This window comes from Ovis canadensis, chromosome 23 (assembly GCF_042477335.2).
Source record: "Ovis canadensis isolate MfBH-ARS-UI-01 breed Bighorn chromosome 23, ARS-UI_OviCan_v2, whole genome shotgun sequence".
Classification (NCBI taxonomy): domain Eukaryota; kingdom Metazoa; phylum Chordata; class Mammalia; order Artiodactyla; family Bovidae; genus Ovis; species Ovis canadensis.
Window position 1 is genome coordinate 49,218,002 of NC_091267.1, and position 24,218 is coordinate 49,242,219.

Consider the following 24,218-nt stretch of genomic DNA (forward strand, 5'->3'; position numbering starts at 1 on the left):
CAAAAGAGGGATTTGGGTTGTCTTTTCAAAGAATTTATTTAGATTTCAAGTTTCCTTATGTCCCAACCATATCAACATACATTGTCTAAAGTCATAAAGAAAAATCGACAGAAAAATGCTTTGGCTCACCAAGTGTTTTCAACTGATGCCAACAGAAACTAAACCGAAGGCATCTGACACAGGTTTATCCTTCCTTCACAGTCACGGCGGAAAGATGAAGCTGCCACTCTTGCTGTTTATCGTGTATCTGCTGCGGCTGAAAGACTGTCTCTGTGCGCCTACTGGGAAGGACCGAATTTCTACCCATGAAGACCCGAAGGGTAATGTTTGGTCTCTTTATCTTCACGGTGTCCCGTCTGCCTGTTTCCATGTCCTCCTGGCACTTACTGTGATTTACAGGCGAGAGATAACCGCATTCAGAACGCCCTCTAGTTTCACAGGGAGACGTTCTCCAGGCTCTTAAGCCAAGTAGACAAGACGCCAAACATCTGGATTAAAAATAGAAAATTCCAATTGTGTCTCTGAGAATGCTTCACAGTTCCAGATGTTCGGCATCGCAGAGATGAAACTTGCCAGCGTCTTAGGCTGCACCGCTTGGGTTCATCCAGATGTTTGGTGTCCTCTGAGCACGGTTTTAACGAACAGTGAAATTCTTTGCTAGCATTTGAAACATTTAAACAATTAAAGTCATCCATGCAATTATTCGTGGGACTGTGGAAGGATGGGTTGGAGTGACATCGAATCTGTTGGTTTGTGCTCATACTTGGAACCTTTGTTTGACGAGATACGCTTTGGGTGCCTATCTTAGAAAAATAAATTAGTTTAAATGTTCCTTTTGGGGATCTGTAAATAAATTTGGAGGCCAGGTTAAGCTCCTTTGGCGGCCGCGTTGGCTATTGTGAAAAGAGTATGACAAACGATGAATTTCATACTCACTAAAGGCTTACTAAAGGGGTGTTAGAGACATCCCGGAGGTTATTAAAGAATCTTGCATTATACCAGATACTTTCTAGGTTTGATGCCTTCTGGGAAGGTAATTGAAACTGAAAGAAAGGGAAATTGTTCCTCTGTTTGAGGTTCCCAGTTGGGTATTTAATATAAATTGTCTGTGAAGAAAATTCAATGTTTTCTTCTAATATAAAGGAAAAAAAATAAAGGAAGGAAAAAAAATTGGATAAATGAAAACAGGCTCTGAGGAGAATGATAAGATGGGGTTAAATGAACTCTGACTTGGCTGGAAGCTCAGAAGTGAAGAACAGAAGGTATTTCCCTTAAGAGGGGGTGGGGGGCGGGGGGTGGGTAGCCCCCTCCATGTGGTAGCTGATAGCCCAAGCATGGTGATCTGCTTTTGGAGTCTGATGCAATAAAAAAACAATTAAGCCTCTACTGGGGGGGACACGAAAAACTGGTAAACTCATTGTATTCTTTCTATTATTATTATTATAAAACTTTAAACTTTTTATTTTGTATTGGGGTATAACTGATTAACAATGCTGTGGTATTTTCAGATGAACAGCAAATGGACTCAGCCATGTATATACATGCATCTATTCTCCCCCAAACCCCCCACCCATCCAGTCTGTCACCTAACATTGAGCAGAGTTCCATGTGCTGTACAGTAGGTCTTTGTTGATTATCCACTTTAAATATAGCAGTGTGTACCTGACCTTCCCAAACTCCCTAACTGTCCCTTCCGCTGGCAACCATGAGTTCGTTTTCTAAGTCTGTGAGTCTCTTTCTGTTTTATAAGTTCACTTGTATTATTTCTCTTTGGACTCCACATGTAAGGGATGTCCACATGATATTTTTCCTCTATCTGACTTACTTCACTCAGTGTGACACTCTCTAGGTCCATCCATATAGCTGCAAATGGCGTTTCATTCTTTTTAATGGCTGGAACTCATTGCATTCTGATACACTATAATCTGATCAGATCTTAAAGGAAAAAACTACAACATAATCTTTTAGGTTTTTCCAAGGCTGGGGAGATAGAAGTAGATGAAGAGGTGAAGAAGGCTTTGATTGGCATGAAGCAGATGAAAATCCTGATGGAAAGAAGAGAGGAGGAACATAGCAAACTAATGAGAACCCTGAAGAAATGCAGAGAAGAAAAGCAGGTACAGTCATTGAAAATCATACCTGTCCTGGGACATCCGATGGTAAAGATGCCTCACTTCCAATGCTGGGGCCACGGGTTTGATCCCTGGTCAGGGAACTAAGATACCGCATGCTGAACAGTGCAGCCTAAAAAAAAAAACAAAAACTGTATAACTGTTCAGAAATATGTCTAGACCATAAATAGTGCACATCTGAATGCAGTGGAGAAATTATTTATTTACCCTAATCATAGTTTTTCTGGAAATAGTATTTATTTACCCTAATCATAGTTTTTCTGGAAATCCACCCTATTGGAGGAAGACTTTGAAGGAAATGTCAAATTTCTTCAAAGAACATATTTCTTGTAGATTAAGCCTTTGAAAGACTCCAAACTCAGGTGTTTGGAGGATTCAATGCTATTTGGGAAATGCTACTTTTTAAAAACTACTTAATGGTGCCTTTTGAGTTGGAATGTCAAGTCAAAAATGTTTGGAAGTTTTTGGCCAGATCAGTGGCCTACAAAAATTTTTTTCTTTCCCATCCTTATTACTGTAATTATTGTTACCATCCACTCCTGAATATATGCATTTTCATTTATTTATAAATTAGATACATGAGTTGCTACCAAGTCCATATTTCAAATAATCTTTTACATATTTTGAAAAGATTTTAGCTTATTGCCAAATCTGTTTAGATCATAGTTTTTACTGACACAAGGCCAACAAAGAGCTCATAATGAAAAAGTGTTAGCCCTGCTATTATTTCTTATCTACCTGAGCAGGAGTTAATCATATTTTTTAATCTGCTGGCTATTTTTTTTATCTTTTAAAGTCTCCTGCCCTTTTAGTGAGGGCTATTTAAAGTAGTTAAAAACCATCATTTACCCGTGCTCAATCATTGGGTCACATTGCCAGGCTCTTCTGTCCATGGAATTTTCCAGGCAAGAATACTGGAGTGGGTTGCCATTTTCTACTCCGGGGGATCTTCCAGACCCAGGGATCGAACCCACATCTCTTGTAGCATCTCTTGTATTGGCAGGCAGATTCTTTACCTTTAGTGCCACCTGGGAAGCCCTCACTCACCTGAGTCCTCTTAAATGGCAATTCACTGCAACTGGCTGCAAGTGAACAGAGGCCACCAGTGTCGATGCTTCTGGAATGTACAAAGTCCCTCTTCCCCAGGGTCCTCATGCACAGCTGGCCACATGCAATGCCTGACACGAGCACCAGTGCCTGTGAAATAGTATATCAGCCTCATCAATTTAATTCACGTATCTTTACTTAATAGTTTCTGTCTAAACTATATACCTTATCAATGGAGAATATACATTATATTCAGACATCCATGGCCATATTAAAAACTGTTCATATGTTACAGTATAAAGCTCAATACATTTCTAAATTATAGACATTGCATGGATCATAGTTTAATGGCAAAAAACATTAACATCACACTCAGAATAATTAAATTTTTTAAAAATTTATTTTCAACATACCCTTAAATCAAAGAGGATGTCAAAACTGCAAAAAGTAATTTGCAAAATATTTTAAATTTTAAAATTGGGAGTGTGTACCGTGCTTAGATGCTCAGTCCTGTCTGACTCTTTGCGACCCCATGGACTGCAGCCTGCCAGGCTCCTCTGTCCATGGGGATTCTCCAGGCAAGAATACTGGAATTGGTTGCCATGCCCTCCTCCAGGAGGGATCCCTCCCAACCCAGGTATCAAACCCAAATCTTCCACATTTTTCAACTTTATTTTCATGAAAAATTGTTTAATTGTGGTAAAATATATATCATAAAATTTGCCATCTTAACCACTTTTATGAATACAGCTCAATAGTATTAAATACATTTACATTGTTGGGCAGCCAAGCTCCAGAATTCTTCCCGTTTTGCAAAACTGAAACTCTGTTTTGTTAGTCATGAAGTTATGTCGACTCTTTGAGACCCCCTGGACTCTAGCCAGGCTCCCCTGTCCATGGGATTTCCCAAGCCAGAATACTGGAGCAGGTTGCTGTTTCCTTCTCCAGGGCATATTCCAAACGCAGGGATTGAACCCGTGTCTCCTGCAAAACCAAAACTCTGAACCCATTAAACAATTCCCCATAGTTTATTTTTAAATTAAAAAATAAATAGAAGTTCTAATATCTCCTCTCTAGACCTATATCTATAAAGGTGGGAATCACCAAGCTCCAGGACTTCCCTGGTGGCTCAGATAGTAAAGAATCGGCCCTCAATGCAGGAGACCCGGGTTCAGTCCCTCGATCGTGAAGATCCCCTGGAGAAGGGAATGGCTACCCACTCCAGTATTTTTTGCCTGGAGAGAATTCCATGGACAGAGGAGCCTGGTGGGCTATAGTCCATGGAGTCACAAAGAGTTGGACATGACTGAGCGACTAACACTTTCACACCAGCTCCAGGGAGTTCCTGGCACTCAGTGGCCACTGGGTGTCCTCTGAGCCATTGGAGCAGGGCTATGTCACAGGCTGTGACCTCAGAGCTAGAGTCAGCCTGTCACCAGCTGGTTGATTTTGCAGCCACACAGGGTCCCTGGTGAGGAGACGGCTTGAGCAGCAGCTACAAGCCCTCTTTCCTTTCAGCAGCCAGCAAAAGACCTTGAAGAAATCAAAACCTGCTCCTTATAAAGAAATGGGAAGCTCCTTTAAGCCAGGTTCTTCCCTGGTGGGCTCGTGAGTCTGACCACCAAGAATAACCACACTAGATATCATTTACAGGCCCTTATAAAACACAGTATCACATCCTTCCAGCATCTGGGTAAACCATCATTTTCATTTTACAGCTAAGGAAACTGAGTTTTGAGATGTTAATTAATGTGTTAACCCAACCCTGTCATGACTGACCCAGGAGAAAGTGAGCTGGCGCTGTGTCTGCGGGACCTAGGACTTTCTGTTTTTCTCCTTTTCCCTGGCCTCCTGCTGAGCCAAGGAGGCAGCACATACTATGGAAAGAAAGCTCAGTGTGAGGTCAGCAAGTGTTAGTTCCATTTCTGATGCTGTAGAATCTCAGAAGCTAGTGGAATTTTTATTATTTCTTAAGACATATTCTATTTTTTAAAAAATACTGAAGTATACTCCTAAGGTATGGGCACTCATAAAAATTCATTTTATTTTTTTTCAAATTTATCTCATTATTTGGCCATGCCACGCGGCATGTGGGATCTTAGTTCCCCCATCAGGGACAGAACCCACACCCCCCGCATTGGATGCATGGAGTGTTAACCACTGAACTGCCAGGGAAGTCCCAAAAATTCATTTTAAAAAGGAAAAATCTGTTTAACCCGAAGTCTCCCTTTCTAAAATGATTTTAAATCTAAAGTAAAGGATACTTTACATAAATTATGAATTTGCAAATGTGGGGTGGACAACCCCAGTCTCCCAGAAAAAAAAAACAAACTCCATCCATTCTCAGGTGACCTGGCATGATCTCAGTCCCCCTCCTCAGCTTCTCCCTGTTTGTGCTTAGTACGTGCGTGCTTCAGTTGTGTCTGATTCTGTGTGACCCTACAGACTGTAGTCCACCAGACTCTTCTGTCCATGGGATTCTCCAGGCAAAAATACTGGAGTGGGCTGCCATTTCTTTCTTCAGGGGATCTTCCAGATCCAGAGATTGAACCCATGCCTCTTGCATTGGCAGGCGGGTTCTTTATCACTAGCGCCACCTGGGAAGCCCATTTTATATTAGTGGGAGCATCTAAAGCTTCCTCTTACTAAAGTGGGAAACCCTAAAGCAGCCCTTCAAGTGATTCCACACCACGCACCCCGTCCAGGTTTGGGTGGGACTTTGATGCACTGACTGCAGGAAGACAGCTCTAAATATGAAATCTATCGCTGGGTGGGACATTTGGACGAAGCAGAGAGCTCAGACAGGACATTCCTAAACCAGAGACCTACTTCCTCTGGGGCAACTGTTCACCACCAAATCTTGGGCCATGTGATTTGGCCATTGGTTTTCATTATGCTCTTGGAGGTAAGCGAAAGCAAATCAGATGATTACAGGCTAGGTGCCTTTCTTGCTTATCTCAATATGAAAACTTAAGAAGTAGATCCTACGAGTATTCCTGTTTGCTACAAAGGAAATGGGCTCAGAGATGATTAAATAATTTGCTCAAGGGTCCAGTGTGAGGGTAGTTTGTAATTGGAAATACTGGGATTTTGGTTTACAGTAACAATGAGCATAATATTTAAAAAAGACTGAGAAAATTTGGGTGGTATTGTTTCCTCCCCTGGTGGAGCAAGCTTTCTTAAGAAGTTGCAGGATTCCATAACTGTTCTGCAAAGCCCCAAAAGATAGGTTAAGCCTGTCTAGATCATGAGGTTTGTTTGGTAGGCTGGGGGCCAGCCAGGTTTCCAGCAAAGGACAGCTGGCTCAACCCCAGGATTCTGCCACTAAGAGAGATGAAAATTCCAAGCTTAGCAGAGATGTGGGAGATGAGCAGTGCCCAGTTGTCTCTTGGGGCTTAATATGCCAGGAAAGGGTGCTTATGTTTTTCTTTTCCAGTAGGTAAAATTATGCACTAAATTGGTGTTAGAAACTGTGCTCACTCGTGTTTTTCCACTTAAGGGAGTTGCCATCAGCTCTAAGGCTCTCCTCTTATGGATGTGTCTATTAGCTTCCCAAACTCCCCTGAGCTACTTCTCAGGCCTGGAGGGAGCCGGTTTACAGAAGTCCCCGCTGGCAGGCAGGCCTGGGGGATCTACAGGATGCTGGTCTGGCAGGGAGCTCTGGGGGCGGGGTTGATATTCTCCAGACTGGTGTCACCTCTGCTGGGTGGGACCTGGTTGAGGACAGCAGGCACTGCCAGGAGGCGTGCTCGGAATATGGGCAAGAAAAACAAAGCTGCTAAGAACACAGCATCTCTGCCATTAGAATGCAGCTCACTGCAAAGACTTGATGTGATATACCAGAGTTGTGCTTTCTAGCAGTGTTTAAGAGCATATGAAAATTAAAGGCAGCATAAATGAAGGAGATAAATGTGTTAACTTTGTCAGCCTTAAAATGCCATCGTCACATCCTCCAGGGACTAGAAGTGAAGACAGACAAGTAAGCAGATCAATTGGGCATTCTGCAGAGCAAAAGCTATGTCTTTGTGGCTGGTTCACTCATGAGCAGCGAATGCCCATCCCATAGCAAGCTCTCAATAAACAGCTGTTGAATGTATAAATAAACAGGTGGATAAGAAGTGTCCAGTTTTCAGTAGGGATCAAGAGGTGCCCTTCTCTTTACTGAACTGAAAGATTCCGGGTAAATCTATGAGCTGCTCATTTGTAGCAGAAATGAGGTTTAGTTCAGAATACACACATTTTGTAAAGTGAGAAATCAATTAAGGTATAGCACGCAAAGTCATGAAACGGAAATAGGGTGTGTGTTTCTACTTTTTAATTAGGAGGCCCTGAAGCTTATGAATGAAGTTCAAGAACATCTAGAAGAGGAAGAAAGGCTATGCCAGGTGTCTTTGATGGATTCCTGGGACGAATGCAAATCTTGCCTGGAAAGTGACTGCATGAGGTTTTATACAACCTGCCAAAGCAGTTGGTCCTCTATGAAAACCATGGTAAGGGAAAAGCAGAACTCAAGATTGCTAAGTTCTTAAGGTACCTGCTTCAGCTTACTTTTAAAAAGTAATTTATGTTAATATTTAGAATAGAGATGGCTGATCTGATATTGACCTTTTGCAACCTGGAATCTAGCATTCATATTTCTGCATGAATCACCGGTGGGTATGTAATTTATGAGTTAGAACAGCCACCCAGGGTCTGTCCCCCCTTCTCATGACACTGTTTGTATCTCTTAGTAATACCCTCTTTCTGCCTTCTATTTGTTATTTGTGAACCTATTTATGCTAGATTGTAAGCTCTATGAGGAAAGGAACTGTATCTTCTCTGCCTTCAGTTAAGCATTGTAGGTGTTCAATAAATGTTTGCTGAATTACATTCTGAGTAATAGTATTATAGTTTCTGATTTCAACCTGCTTTGATTTTTTTTCTCTGGAGGCCAAACCTTTGAAGGCATTCTTTGCCTCCTGAATCTTTTCTTCAGTGGGCTTGCCTTCTTGTGGCAGCACACACACGTGTGTGCACACACACACGTGCCCACATTCATGGCCCCTTTATCTCAATCTGCGTCCTGTAGGACTGGCATGTTTTCTCTTTTTTTGTTCCCTTGGGCCCTCTTCTGGGCAGAGAGAATCACAGAGGGTGATGACCTGAATAGGATGAGCTCTGACCCATAAAAGGCTCCTCTGCTTTTGGCCCTCCCCCTTGAAGAAGTGGGCTGAGTATGAAACACAGTGAAATTCTCCTCCCTGTCAGAGCATGCACTAATTAGAGTCTGTTCTTGGCTTGGCAGTGTCATCCCCAATTACAGAGGGAGAAACCCCTAGGATAATTCATATGCCAAGTTCATTTGCCTCCACTGTTAATTGCATCTGCTCTATTTTTATAGCCAGTGTCAGATACAGCAGAGTATGTTGGATGAGCACTGGGTGGAAGTGAGGAGCTTTGAGGATCATTCCTATCTGTGATAGTTGTGTAACCTTAGGACAGTTACTTGGACATTTAAATTTTTGTTTCTGTGTCTGGATTCAGGTAAGCAGAAGCTGACAAAGAGAGAGGCAGATGATCCACCCAGTTTACTTTCTGAGAAAGGCACAAGTCCTCTAAGGATTCCTGGAGAACACTTTGAACAGAACTAGGATAGGGGGATGGATGGTAGTGTTCCAGCAGTGATGGTCGATGGTTGTTATGTTCTAAAACACACAACATGGTCACATCACTTTCATACAAGGGCAACTCTGGCATGGACTTACGTGTCACGAAGTTGAAGGAGAACATGGTGTGATTCCTGGAAGATCTCCCTCTGAGTTAGAAATTCTGTAATTAGAGCTTCATTCCTTTGACTGCAGCCAAGGAGGGCTTTGATCACTGGTAATATGTAACATCCCTAAGTAACCTATTTAGATGTATTAAGTGTCTATCGCAGAGTCAGACACAGCTTAGCAACTGAACAACCACCACAACAAAAAGCATCCATAGTTCAGTGCAAATGTATTGATCTTCTCTTTTCCATGGACTAAGTTAAAAACATGAGCCCAAGGAGAGTAGGAGGACACTAATAATATCCCGCTTAAGTGGGGAAGAAACCTAAGACATAAGGCAGAAATGAAAGATGGGAGTCTTCACAGTTTTCAGGCAATCATGGTCTAAAACCATGCATGCCAGCCACCACCAGTATATAAGGGCTGTGGCTTGCCAACAGTATTGAAAACTTGGCCTTCTTAGGTCTTTCAGTAGGCAAAGAGAAACCAGGAGGAATTTCAGACCCTATTTCCATAATCAAAGTCAAAGCCAGGTGCATGCATGCATGCATGCTAATTTTGTGCCCCCATGGACTGTAGCCCCGCAGGCTCCCCTGTCCACAGGATTCTTCAGGCAAGAGTACTGGAGTGGGTTGTCATGCCCTCCTCCAGGAGATCTTCCTGACCCAGGGATCAAACCCGCATCTCCTGTGGCTCCTGGATTGAGACGGATTCTTTACCACTGAGCCACTGGTGCAGCCCCAAAGCCAGGTACACGAGCAGTGATCTTAAAGTGGATCACCTCTTCCTAGTTTGTCCAGGATTGTTTTTGATTTGGAATGACTTCTGTAAGTTGACTTAAAAGTTTACAATAAAAAATAGTCCTGGAAGAAAATACATTTATTTCATTTCTGTCCCCCACCTCACCCCATAGATTGAACGGGTTTTCTGGAAGATATATCAGTTTCTGTTTCCTTTCCATGAAGATGAAGAAAAAGAGCTCCCTGTTGGTGAGAAGCTCACTGAGGAAGATGTACAGCTGATGCAGATAGAGAATGTATTCAGCCAGCTGACCGTGGATGTGGGATTTCTATATAATATGAGCTTTCACGTCTTCAAACAGATGCAACAAGAATTTGACCTGGCTTTTCAGTCATACTTTATGTCAGACACAGACTCCGTGGAGCCTTACTTTTTTCCAGCTTTTTCCAAAGAGCCAGCAAAAAAAGCACATCCTATGCAGAGTTGGGACATTCCCAGCTTCTTCCAGCTGTTTTGTAATTTCAGCCTCTCTGTTTATCAAAGTGTCAGCGCAACAGTTACAGAGATGCTGAAGGCCATTGAGGACTTACCCAAACAAGACAAAGGCAAGTATTAAAAGATTATTTTTACTTAGATATCTACACTAAAGTTAAGTTTTATTTGGCTTTGGAAATGGTAACTGTTTCTAAGTCGTCATACAATGTTTCCAAGAGTGGTGGTTAATGGATAATCAAAGTCTCATAGCCTCTTAGAAGAGACTGAGGTCTCCCAAACACCAGCCCTCTCCCATCTTTGTCAAGAGCTTTGTAGGGCTGTATTCTCTTTCTAAAGCAAATGTTCAAAGCTGACAAAGAAAATGCTGGTAAAACTTGGACAGGCACTCAGCTGTATTCTGCTTGAACATCATGAGGTTTCTTTAAAATCAGTCCAGGCTCCTCAGCTCCCAGTTAAGGAAGACGCTTTAGTGCCATGTAAAACCAGATCACAGTTAGGGCCCTCCACGGCCTCCTCCGCATTGCTACTCCAGTTCCTTAAATCACAACATTTGTGCACAAAACCAGATTCAGTGCTCACAGACAAACCCCAAACTACAGAAATAGAAACTTCTGTAACTTATAAGAATCACCTTCTACCAGTACCACTCATGCCCCCTGATACTCTATGTTGGAGAAACAATCCTGCTGTATGTTTTTTAATTTGGCAGCACTGGGTCTTAGTTGCAGCATGTGGGATCTAACTTTGACCAGGGATTGAACTCAGGCCCCCTGCATTAGGAGTGCAGAGTCTTCGCCTCTGGACCACCAAGGAAGTCCTTGCTTTATATTGTAACAGAAGGAGGTTCCTTCTCTGGGTTTCTGTGGAGTAGGTGGGACCCAGCATCTCAGAAATGAGAGATGTCATGTGGGCCACAAGTAGAGTCTGTGTTTCCTTTAACTTATCTCTGTGGACCATTAGGCCAAGGACAGGTATATTCTTTGATGAAAAATAAAACAAGCTCCTTCCAGAAATCCTGCTGTTTGTCCATAGGATTTCCCAGGCAAGAATACTGGAATGGGTTGCCATTTCCTTCTCCAGGGGATCTTTCCAACCCAGGGATAGAACTTTAGTCTTCTGCATTGCAGGCAGGTTCTTTACCATCTCAGCCACGAAGGAAGTCCGTTTCCAAAGATACTCACATCCTAATCCCCAGCTGCTCCTGCTGCTAAATCACTTCAGTTGTGTCTGACTCTGTGCAGCCCCATAGACAGCAGCCCACCAGGCTACCCCGTGCCTGGGATTCTCCAGGCAAGAACACTGGAGTGGGTTGCCATTTCCTTCTCCAATGCATGAAAGTGAAAAATGAAAGTGAAGTCACTCAGTCGTGTCCAACTCTTTGAGACCCCATGGACTGCAGCCTACCAGGCTCCTCTGTCCATGGGATTTTCCAGGCAAGAGTACTGGAGTGGGTTGCCATTGCCTTCTCTGCTAATCCCCAGAACCTGTGAAAATATTAAGTTACATGGCCGAGGGAAAGTAAGGCTGCTGATGGAATTGTGGCTGCCAATCAGCCGACCTTAAAATAGGGAGAGTGCAACTTCCCTGGTGCTCCAGTGGCTAAAACTCCTCACTCCCAGTGTAGAGGGCCTGAGTCTGGTCCTTGATCAGGGAACTGGATCCTTCATGCCAGCACGAAGATCCTGAACTCAGCAACAAAGATCCTGTGTACCGCAGCTAAGACCCGTTGAAGCTAAATAAATAAATAAAAATTAAACTTAAAAAAAAAAAAACAGAGAGAGTATTTGGGGTTGTCCAGGAGAAGGCAATGGCACCCCACTCCAGTACTCCAGTACTCTTTGCTGGATATGAAACTGGAGGAAGGGAACTAGGAGCCAAGGAAGGTGGTGACTTCCAGAAACTAGACAGACATGGAGATGGATTCTCCCCCAGAGCCTCCAGAAAAATCAGCCCTGCCAACACTCTCATTTAGCCCACTGAGTCCCATTTCAGACTTCTGACCTACAGAACTGTAAAATAATCTATGTTGTTTCAAGCCACTAAATGTGTGGAATTGGTTACAACAGCAATAGCAAACTATTACATGTCTCTCATCAATAATATACTCTCTGAGTGAGCTTCCTTAGTGGCTCAGTGGTAAAGAATCTGCCGGACAAGCAGGAGATGAGGGTTTGATCCCTGAGTCCAGAAGATCCCCTGGAGGAGGAAATAGCAACCCACTCCAGTATCCTTGCCTGGAGAATCCCATGGACAGAGGAGCCTTGCAGGCTGCAGTTCATGGGGTCACAGAAGAGTCAAACACGACTAAGAGACTACACAACAAGATTCGATAAAATTGTGTAGTATATATAGTAGGTTCACACAGTGCTGGGTGCCAGGTAATCTGGGTTATAATCCTGCCCTGGAGAATGTTGCTGTCTTTAATTTTCCCCTGGAGGAAACAGGCAAGCTGGGAGAACGGATGATTTACTAGAAGTGCTCGAAGGGAAGTAAATGAATCCACGATGCTTGTAAAAGTGAGATTTTGACCCTGATCAGAAGGCAATCGAAATCCTGAGAAAATAATAATCACTTACCAGCCCATAGGTAATCCTGACATCTTTGGCATTTTGCATGAAATTGGAAACATTCCGACGAGTTCTGGCCAGGTTCTCCACACAGCCAGAGAGTTCCAGAGATATTAGAAATGGCTGTTTCTTAAACTAGATGTAGGTATTTACTTTATGACTGTTCTTTTTCTTCATTTCACATATATAATGTTATGAACAGTAGTTCTGTTGAACTATAATGTTCATTACTGATGAACTATAATGTTATTCACAGTAGTTCAACTACTGTTTTAGATTTAGGAAAACATCTAAAGCAGATCTAAATATCTAAAGAGAACCTTTTTCTGCTCTAGAAGAATTAATCGCCCATATAAATATGATGAAGGGGTTGCCTAGAAGGGGTCCTGAGGCTCTGTGTTGGCATGGCTGAAGGGAGGTGATGGGTCACTGCCATGGGGGTAGAATGGGGAATGGCTGTCATACAGACCTAGAATTCGCCACCCCTGAATATAGCAGGTATTAATCTAGATGCTGCAAAAAAGACAAGGGTAGCTTATGATGCAGATGACACAGCTCCCAACTTTTAGGAGTTCAGTTTAGAGAAAGGAGGGCTTCCCTGGTGACTCAGATGGTAAAGACTCCACCTACAATGTGGGAGACCTGGGTTCAATCCCTGGGTTGGGAAGATCCCCTGGAGGAGGGCCTGGCAACCCACTCCAGTATTCTTACCTGGAGAATCCCCATGTACACAGGAGCCTAGTGGGCTTACAGTCCATGGGGTCACAAAAGAATTGGACATGACTGAGCGCTAAGCATCAGAGAAAAGAAAACAGATCAGTGGACAATTACACAACCATGTTGTAACTGAAATGACAGAAGAAGGTATAGAAGAATGACAAGATTAGGATGATAAGATCGAATCCCTCCTCTCGAGGGACTCAGAGACTAACAGAGAAGACAAAAATTAACAAGCACATCATGCAGAGATGTTCTACCACAGAACTCGTGGGGGTTCTGTGGGGCCGGAGGAGATGCCACTAAATCTACAGGGAGTGGGGAAAAATGACTAACATTCTTCAAAGGGAGTGCTGCTTTACCCACCAGCAGATCTAGTGAATGCCTGGTAGGTTTTCAAACTTCACAACTTATCTCAAAATGGAATGTTTCATTGTTTAACATCAACGATTTAATGTAACAGAATATCATCAGGTTACCAATGAATAATAAATTTCTCCTAGTGTGAAACAGTTGGGAACTATCAATTTTCTGTTACATGCACTCCTTTTTTATCATCATTTTTATATGGACGATTAATTCTTCTAGAACAAAAAAAGGTTCTCTTTAGATGTTTAGATCTGCTTTAGATGTTTTCCTAAATCTTTGAACTACTGTTCATAACATTATATATGTGAAATGCAAAAAAAGAACAGTCACAAAGTGAATACGTACATCTAGTTTAAGAAACAGATATTTCTAATATCTCTGGAACTCCAATACACATTTGAATTATGGCTCAAAAAAATTAAAACTTGTTGTTATTCAGTTGCTAAGTCATTTCTGACTCTTTGCACCCCATGGACTGCAGCACAACAGGCTTCCCTGTCCTCCACTATCTTCCGGAGTTTGCTCAAGTTCATATCCATTGAGTCGGTGATGCCATACAACCATCTTATCCTCTGCCAAGGATAATTACTAGAAAAAATTTTAACAGAAGCCCCAAAAGAAAAATGGCTTATAATTCCCTATTTAGTTAACACCAGTGACATCAGAAATAATAACAATAAAACTAAGACACACTGAATGTAAAAGAATTCAAATATTGAAAGGAACAAAATAAACGAAAGCTCCCTTCTCCCACCCCTTTAAGTCTCTCTTCCAAAAGATAGTGACTATTAATAATTCCTCAAGATTCCTTCCTGAAAATAAAATGATTTGCATGAACCTCTGTGTGGGAGGTTGGAATTGGGGCAAGTAGTAATAATAGTAATGATGAGTAATAATATAAATATTATATTTTAATAGTAATGAGATTACTGGATTAAAGGATATGTGCACTTTTAATAGATGTCAAATTGTCTTAGCAACTGGTTGCACCAGTATGCCCTCCTGCAATTGAATACAGAACAAAGATTTTGAAAGTGCTGGTTAGACAGAGAAATGCCATTGCACCCACGCCTTTAATGTTCAGACTCTAATGATACTGATGTGAAACTGCTGTGTTCCTTGCAGATTCTGCCCACGGTGGACCGAGTTCCACGACGTGGCCTGTGCGGGGCAGAGGGCTGTGTGGAGAACCTGGCCAGAACTCTTCGGAATGTTTCCAATTTCATGCAAGATGCCAGAAATGTCAGGATTACCTATGGGCAGGTAAGTGATTATTATTTTCTCAAGATTTTGATTGCCTTCTGATCAGAGGTCAAAATCTCACTTTTACAAGCATCATGGATTCATTTACTTCCCTTCGAGCACTTTTTCGCAAGCTCAGTGACATCTGGGGGTGCTCAGGGCAGGTTTATAGACTCTTATTATTCAAAACTAGGTCAACTCACTTTTTCTCTTTTTGAAACTCCCTTGTTGTTCCCATGAAAAACATGCATGGTTAAGGACCAAACACTCAATTGAGCAAAAGAGATCTCTAGGTAAATTAAGGCAATTATTTCCTTTTTAATGCAAAGAGGAAAAAAAAAAAAAACCACCCAGGAAGAAGTCTTCACATTGTGTAAGCAAATTTTTGGCCAAGTGAGTTTTTGTTTATTTAAGTGGCATTACCTTCTTCCACTTGGTGGGTTAATTACTAACTGTATTTAGTGATTTAGTATTGGATTGGCCAAAATTTTCATATATAAGTAACATCTTATGGAAAGACCCAAACTAAATTTTGGACCAACTTAATTTTTAAATATAGGTAGCTGGCTTAAAACTCAACATCCAAAAAGCTAAGATCATGGCATCTGGTTCCATCACTTCAAGGCAAATAGATGGGGAAACAATGGAAACAGTGACAGACTTTATTTTCTTGGGCTGCAAAACCACTGCAGACGGTGACTGCAGCCATGAAATTAAAAGATGCTTGTTACTCAGAAGAAAAGCTAAGGCAAACCTAGACAGCATATTAAAAAGCAGAGACATTTTGCCAACAAAGGTCCATCTAGTCAAAGCTATGGTTTTTCTAATAGTCATGTATGGATGTGAGAGTTGGACCATAAAGAAAGCTGAGCACAAAAGAATTGATGCCTTTGAACTGTGGTGTTGGAAAAGACTCTTGAGAGTCCCTTGGACTGCAAAGAGATCAATCCTAAAGGAAATCAGTCCCGAGTATTCATTGGAAGGACTGATGCTGAAGCTCAAGCTCCAATACTTTGGCCCCCTGATGCAAAGAACTGATTCATTAGAAAAGATCCTGATGCTCGGAAAGATTGAAGGTGGGAGAAGGGGATGACAGAGGATGAGATGGTTGGATGGCATCACTGACTCAATGGTCATGAATTTGAGCAAGCTCTGGGAGTTGGTGATGGACAGGGAAGCCTGATATGCTGCAGTCCATGGGGTCACCGCAGAGTCCAACACGACTGAGTGACTGAACTGAGCTGAGTGGCTTCTCACAAGCCCCAAGCAGCCTGTCACATTCTAGATCTGACCAACAGCCACCTTTCATTCTTTCCGCAGGAGAACAATTATCTCCACTGGCCCTTCTCACTTTCCTCTGACCCTCAAGTCCCCTCCCCAGCTGAAGTCACTTCCCATCTACTAGGGCCTCAATACAAATTTTCTTACTAAAGCCAAGAGGAACTTTTGATTCCTCTACTTCTGCTTCTTTACCTCAGCAAAGCCCTTAAGGGAAGGAAATTCTAAAAAGTGTGGCTAAGAATTAGAGCAAGAGATCAAATATAACTCAAGCTTTTTATTAGAGCAGATGGGGGTCTTATTTCTTCAGAGTTGCTTACTGTGTGACTCTCTACACCTCTGTTTCATCATTGGGAAAATGAAATTAATATAGCTACTACACACAGGTGTTTCAAGAATTAAGTAAGATGTCTCAAGTATTCATGATTCTCATTATTCAAGTGTTTGTGCTTTAAGTCAGAGTTACAAGGTTGCATACAGACACAGAAATTTTTATAACAGAAAAGTATACACTAATGTGAAAATGTTAGTTGGTCAGTCGTGTCCGATTCTTTTCAACCCCACAGACTGTAGCCCACCAGGCCCCTCTGTCCATGGGATTCTTCAGGCAAGAATGCTGGAGTAGGGTGCCATTCCTTTCTACTGACCTCTTATAAGAATAGTCCAATTCAAACATCCAACCGATGTATCACTAACTTCCTTACATCCAGTGAAACACTTGAAGAATAATCTCTCCCTGATTGTCACAAGATAATAGAGAAGATGTGTGTTGGGGGGGATGTTGGGGAGATGATTAGAGCAAGGTGGTTAAAAGGTACAAAGTTCCAATTACAAGATAAGTAAGTACTGGGATGTAATGTGCAACATGATGACTGTAGCTAACACTGCTGTGTAATATACAGGAAAATTAAAAGAGTAAATCCTAAGAATTTGCATCACAGGAGAATTTTATTTTCTTTTTATTATTAACATATGAGATGATGGATTTTAACTAAACCTACAGCAGTCATCAGTTGACAGTATGTGTAAGTACAACCTTCCTGATTTATTACTTTTAATAGTTCCTGAATATTCATTGGAAGGGCTGAAGCTGAAGCTCCAATACTTTGGCAACCTGATGTGAAGAGCTGACTCATTGGAAAAGACCCTGATGCTGGGAAAGATTGAGGGCAAAAGGAGAAGAGGGCAGCAGGGAAGGAGATGTTTAGATAGCATTACCGACTCAGTGGACAGGAATTGGAGCAAACTCCAGGAGATAGTGGACAGGGAAGCCTGGTGTGCTGCAGTTCTTGGAGTCACAAAGAGTTGGGCACGACTTAGCAACTGAACAACAACAAAATGCATTCCTTAAGATTTTTCTGTAGACAAGACTATGTCATCTGCGAATAGAGATAGTTCTACTTTTTTCTTTCTCACATGATTGTGTTTTACACCAAGTTACACCTTTATTTTAGGGAAAACTTTTCCCACTCTGAAAGAGTAAATGAGAATCCCTTGTAGAATTCTCCTTGCCTAAAATCATGAGGGAAGTCACCACCTTCTTCCTGCATAATTTAAAGAAAATTTACATCACTATTTTAAAAGTTAACAACTCTAAACTTGCAAAAGAAGACATTTTAAAAGAATATCTGGATCTCCTTTCAAATGTATACTATATCCTGTTAACGTTGACTCCCTTTGTTTTCAAAATATTTTCTTGAATTACTTTTCAAATGTATGTGTATGTGTGCGTGCTAAGTTGTTTCAGTCGAGCCTGATACTTTGTAACCCCATGGCCTGCAGCATGCCAGGCTCCTTATCCTCCACTATCTCCTGGGGTTTGCTCAGATTCAAATTCATGCCTATTGAATTGGTGATACCATTTATGATTGTATCTACAGCTTGTGTGAGAGCTCTGTGTCAGGATGGAGCCTCCACCATACGGAGCAAAACTAGTTCCACTGTCAGGGGAGAGAGCATGATGAATCCTAAACCGTTCTTAAAGGCTTTCTCGAACAGTGAGATACATTACTTTGAAGATGGCACGCTCAACGTCCAGGTGGCAGGGAAGTGCAGTCACTCCCATGTGTCCTGACCTGAGTGTCAGGGAGCAGCCCTTATGCCCTTCAGAGATGCTAAGGAAAGGAAGACAAGGAAAAGGCACATTTGCTAAATCTTCAGTGTATGTTGGCCCTGTGATCAGGCACTTTGCAGTGTTATTTCATTCATGCCCTTTAAACCTGGTTGAAAACTCACCAGGTACGAAACTAGTGAAAACTCACTCATGGTCCAAAAGGCTGAAAACAGAAAGCTTAAGGGCTGGACTTAAAGCCACAATCTTTTTTTTCCTTTTTGCTGCTGAGCATGCATGCATCATGTAGGTCTCTTTGGGATCCCATGGACCGTAGCCCACTAGGCTCCTCTGTCCATGGGACTTTCCAGGCAAGAATACTGGAGTGGGTTACCATGCCCTCCTCCAGGGGATCTTCCCAAGACAGGGATCAACCCTGTGTCTCCTGCATTGCAGGCGGGTTCTTTATCACGGAGCCACCAGTTTAGTTCAGTTCAGTAGCTCAGTTGTGTCCAATTCTTTGCGATCCCACGAATCGCAGCATGCCAGGTCTCCCTGTCCATCACCAACTCCCGGGAAGCCCCTAAATTTACGCTACCCAACTCCAAAGCCCATGGACCTTTTCCTTTACCCTGTTACTTCCTTCTTTGCTAGACTGTCCTGCTGTTCCCGAACTACACACAAAGGCAGATGAGGCCCTTGAGTTGGTCAACATATCCAATCAGCAGTATGCCCAGGTACTCCAGATGACCCAGCATCACTTGGAGGACACCACGTATCTGATGGAAAAAATGAGAGAGCAGTTTGGTTGGGTAACAGAGCTGGCCAGCCAGACCCCAGGAAGCGAGAACATCTTCAGTTTCGTAAAGGTAATGAAGAGCCGAGAACAGATGGGGAGATTACGTGTGCATACATTGATTTTTCTGTTTCTTATTAATTCCATTTGAATTTGAAAACAAACTTCAGGAGGATATTCAAACATTGTGATTGTACTCAGGCTGACTTGTGCATGGCCTTTAGAAAACAAGACACTCTATAGAGAAAACCAACTTAAAACCCAAAAAACTTTCTAATCCAGAGATGGCTAATTCTTTGTTTTAATCATACTGCAGTTTATTAATTTTTTTTTACTGTATTATTTACTTGTTTTGGGCTATGCTGGGGCTTTTACTGTGTGGCCTTTTCTCTAGTTGCAGTGTACAGGCTTTTCATGGCAGTGGCTTCTGTTCTTTAGGAGCACAGGCTCTAGGGCACGTGGCCTCAGTCGTCCTGGCACACACGCTGAGTTGCCCTGAGGCACGTGGGATCTTCCCAAATCAGGGATCGAAACTGTGTCTCCTGCATTGGCAGGCTGATTCTTTACCACGGAGCCACCAGGGAAGCCCCCAGTAATGGATAATTCTAACGAGAGCTATCGTGTGATAACTGAAACAGGTAACCTTGAAGAAACCTGGCCAATATTGTTTCTAAGAGAGAAGATTTTCAGGGAAAGAAACTTGAGTTCAAAAGCTGGCTCTGGAACTTACCAGCTGAGTGAGTTTGGGGAAATTCCATGTGGAAAATGGGAACAAAAATAACTACTTAAAAATGGATGCCTATAAACTGATGAGTATAGATTCCTTATCCGAAACAAGAGCTCTGTAAGTTATAGCTCTCACTAGCTTTTGACACAATAAGCTGCTGACTTACTTTGAAAATTAAACACACTTTTATATTAATATTCACAAATAATCAGATTGCCATCTTAAGGTGCACTTAAGATATCTCCCACTTCTCATCAATAACTCCTGTTGCATAACATAAAACAGTGATTGAATTTCTTTCCTAATGCTCCCCCACTCCAAACACACACATATGACATTAATACACAGTGCACCAGGCTAGTGGTTCCTGATGAGGCTGGTGTTGGAGGGCTCCTAAAAAGGCCTGGCTACAGGAATCACTGGGCAGAGCTATCGGAGGTGCAGTATTTTGGGCAGCATGTAATGTTAGTGCCCTACCCAGACCAATGCTAACTGCTCACCCCTGCAACCTTCTCCAAAGTGTTGTCCTTGGAGCCACTTATCCCTCAGGATCAGGCTGAGGCTGGAGCTCACCTGAAGCAGCTTCCTGGATTAGCTTCTCCCTCTTCTCTGTCTTGCTTGCTTCATCCCCTTAAAATCTCTACCTGAAAGCACTCTTCATAAATCACTGTGTCAGACGCTGAGGCTCTGCTTCTTGGCAACCTGACCTAAGACATCTTGTATCCTAGTGAATCACTGTCTTTCAAACTATGAGGTCAATGGTTGAGAAATAAGTTTAGAGTCACAACCAGCACATTAAAACAAAACAAACAAACAGAAAACGGAATAGGACAGACTAGAAGAAAAAACGGAGGAGTCTGGAAGGCTGCAGTCCATGGGGTCGCTAAGAGTCAGACACGACTGAGCGACTTCACTTTCACTTTTCACTTTCATGCTTTGGAGAAGGAAGTGGCAACCCACTCCAGTGTTCTTGCCTGCAGAATCCCAGGGACGGGGGAACCTGTGGGCTGCCGTCTATGGGGTCTCATAGTCAGACACGACTGAAGCGACTTAGCAGCAGCAGCAAAAGAAGAAAAAAACATTAGCGTGCATTGTATATAATAAGTCAGACGTGTATGTCATGAAACTTTCATTTCCATATTTCTGTTTATATGTGTGGATATATCATATGGGGCTTCCCAGGTGGCGCTAGAGGTAAAGAACCTGCCTGCCAATGCAGGAGACATAAGAGACGTGGGTTCGATCGCTGGGTCAGGAAGATCTCCTGAAAGAGGGCATGGCAACCCATTTCAGTATTCTTGCCTGGAGAATCCCAAGGACAGAGGAGCCTGGCGGACTACAGTCCATGGGGTTACAAAGAGTCGGATAGGACTGAAGCGACAATACACACACACGTACACACACATTACACATAAGACATTTTTCTTTTTTTCTTTTTATTGAAGTGTTGTTGATTTACAATGTTACATTAGTTTCAGATGTACAGCAAAGTTATTGTTTTATAAATATATTCTTTTCAGATTGTTTTTCATTATAGGTTATTACAAGGTATTGAACGTAGTTCCCTGTGCTCTATAGTATCTATTTTATATATAGTAGTTTGTATCTGTTAATTCCAAATTCCTAATTTATCCCTTCCCCTTTTCCCCTTTGGTTATCATAAGTTTGTTTTCTAAGACATGTGTTTTTGAGTCGTGACCACAGACCATAGTCAAAAGGTTTTGAAAGCCACTATCAATTCCTGCTGACTCTCTAATCCTGTTACTTCATTAGCTAGATCATTCCTTAGGATCATAAAATAGTTTGACGTATTTTGACATATGTATTCATTCTCACAAATATAAACTTTTAGTTTAAGGATAAAAATTCTTGTAAGGAATGAGGAAAAATAAAATTTTAAGAAAAATTTTAGTAGTGTATTCAATCTTTAGAAGAGTAGAGGCAATATTTAATTCTTTTTATCATCATCAAGATTTCCATTCTAGGCTTCAATTTGCTTCCATTCTAGTGTCTCTGAGTAATGTTAACTGATTTAACTAAAATTTTTGATATTTTTAAATGTATTTATTTTTTAATTGAAGGATAATTGCTTTACAGAATTTTGTTGATATTCATAACAAATGCATTTCCTTACAAAAAACTCCATATAAAGTAAAATCACATCATTTTTGGTGACACATTTTTCTAATAATAATTACCAGTAAAAAACACTTACTATTTGTCAGGCAATGTTCTAAGAACTTTCCCCATGTATTATATAATTGAATACCCTCAGTGTAAGGTGAGTATAACTGTTTTACAAAATTTTCAGATAAGGTACAGAGAAGCTACACAACTTGTCTGAGATCACACAGCTAGTAAATGGTAGAACTGGGGTTCAAGGCCAAACAGTTTTTCTTCAGGATCCTTGGGCTGAACTGCCTGTAAAAGTTATTTTTCTTAAGACAACTCTTAGTTCATCATGTAATAGAAAGTACAAATCTATAAAACAGCACATACTGAAGAGGAATCTTCTGTAAAAAAATACACAAATTCCAGCAGGTGAAAAAAGCTATGTGCTTTAGGTTGCAGTTACATGGGTGTTAGCGTTATAATTATTTGAGATAGACACAGATGCTTTATGTCTAGTTCAATGTGTTTTATTTAATTACCAAAAGTAAAAAAAAAAGGAAAGCTATGGTAGCTTTGTAAACTAGAGTCAAGAAATCACCAATTTTTATTTGACTTCTTAATATTTTACTTTATCTTTTTTATAAGGGGTATATTTGAAAATATTTTCAATATAATTCTCTTTAGATTACAAGTTGCATGTCATTACAGTTTCATTTAATTAAGTCAAAGTATATACAATTGCGAACTCATTAAGAGAGTAAACGACATGCATTTCGGATGACTGGTTCTTACAAAAGTTACACATAAAACCATAAAGTGTAAATTTGCTACAGAAACTCAGTACAAGACTTGGTGTATCACATTACCATTTGTGGCACAGACAGTGTATATGTGCTAAGTCACTTCTGTTGTGTCCAACTCTTTGTGATCCTATGTGCTGTAGCCCACCAGCCTCCTCTGTCCATGGGATTCTCCAGGCAAGAATATTGGAGTGGGTTGCCAAGCCTTCCTCCAAGGGATCTTCCTGACCCAGGGATCAGACCCAAGTCTCTTGCATCTCTTGCATTGGCAGGCAGATTCCTTACCACTAGCACCTCCTGGGAAGGAACACTCACCAAATATTCCATCCACTCACTGAGACTGTCTAGCTTTTCTTGCAGTTAAGTGATACCATGTGTTAAGATCTGGCCAATGAGATGTGAACAAAAATGAACAGTTGTTTGTAGACTGAGATAGAGAGGAGCCTGCATGTGGTTATGCATTCTCTTTCCCTATGGAGGGTACCAAGAAAGCCATATGTTGTTACACATGCTGCCGCACACTGACGTGATCTTCCTCTCTTAACCAGGGTCTTTGAGCATCTTGGTGGTTCAGAGTCCTTGTGCTGGGACATAAGCGAGAGATAAATTATGTTGTATGAAGCCACTGGAATGCTGGGCTAATTTGCTAGCTCAGGCACAACCTAGCCTATCCTGACTAACGTGGTATTAAATTAATCCTGAATGTGTACTAAAAGTTAGTAATCTTTTATTGTATGATCCTGCTTCTTAGGTAGTTCCAGGTGATCACGAAGGAAATTTCTCCAAACAAGATGAAAAGATGATAGACATAAGCATTCTGCCTTCCTCTAATTTCACACTCACCATTCCTCTTGAAGAAAGTGCTGAGAATTCTGACTTCATTAGCTACATGCTGGCCAAAGCTGTACAGCATTTTAAGGAACATTTTAAATCTTGGTAAGCAGAATGTTTGATTAGGGACGTTTGCTGATAGGAACAGATGGTTCTTAAAAGGGAAAAATGACAAAACTAGCTTTCAAATACCTTGAAAACATATTCAACCTCATTAATAATCAAAGGCATGGAAACTAAGGCAAATTAGCAGTTTTTACCTATTGAATTTTCAAATTAAAAAAAAATCCTGATAGAATGCAATGAAATGAGAATTCTCATATGTGATTGCAAGAAATATAAACTGGTTTTGCCTTTTTGAAAAGTTATTCAATTATACATATCAAGAGTCATCAAATTTCTTTTTGATATAATAATTCCACTTCTGGAATCAATCCAAAGGAGTAAATCTAAAATTGATTTGAAGTTCCCACCCCAAGATCAATATTTTCAAAATTATTTAAAATAGTAAAATATTAAAAACTGAATATCATCTTAATGTCTAAAAACCAGAAAATGGTT

The 24,218-nt window shown here is 41.3% G+C and overlaps 1 protein-coding gene across 1 annotated transcript; it reads left to right on the forward strand.

The window, feature by feature from the left end:
• Nucleotides 1-214: 214 nt before the first annotated feature.
• Nucleotides 215-23,766, forward strand: CLUL1 (clusterin like 1). The gene is made up of 7 exons (XM_069568917.1): nucleotides 215-320; nucleotides 1,969-2,117; nucleotides 7,502-7,669; nucleotides 9,846-10,278; nucleotides 14,947-15,084; nucleotides 19,046-19,260; nucleotides 23,578-23,766. The coding sequence occupies exons 1-7, from the start codon at nucleotides 215-217 to the stop codon at nucleotides 23,764-23,766; spliced, it is 1,398 nt and encodes a 465-aa protein (XP_069425018.1).
• Nucleotides 23,767-24,218: the final 452 nt, after the last annotated feature.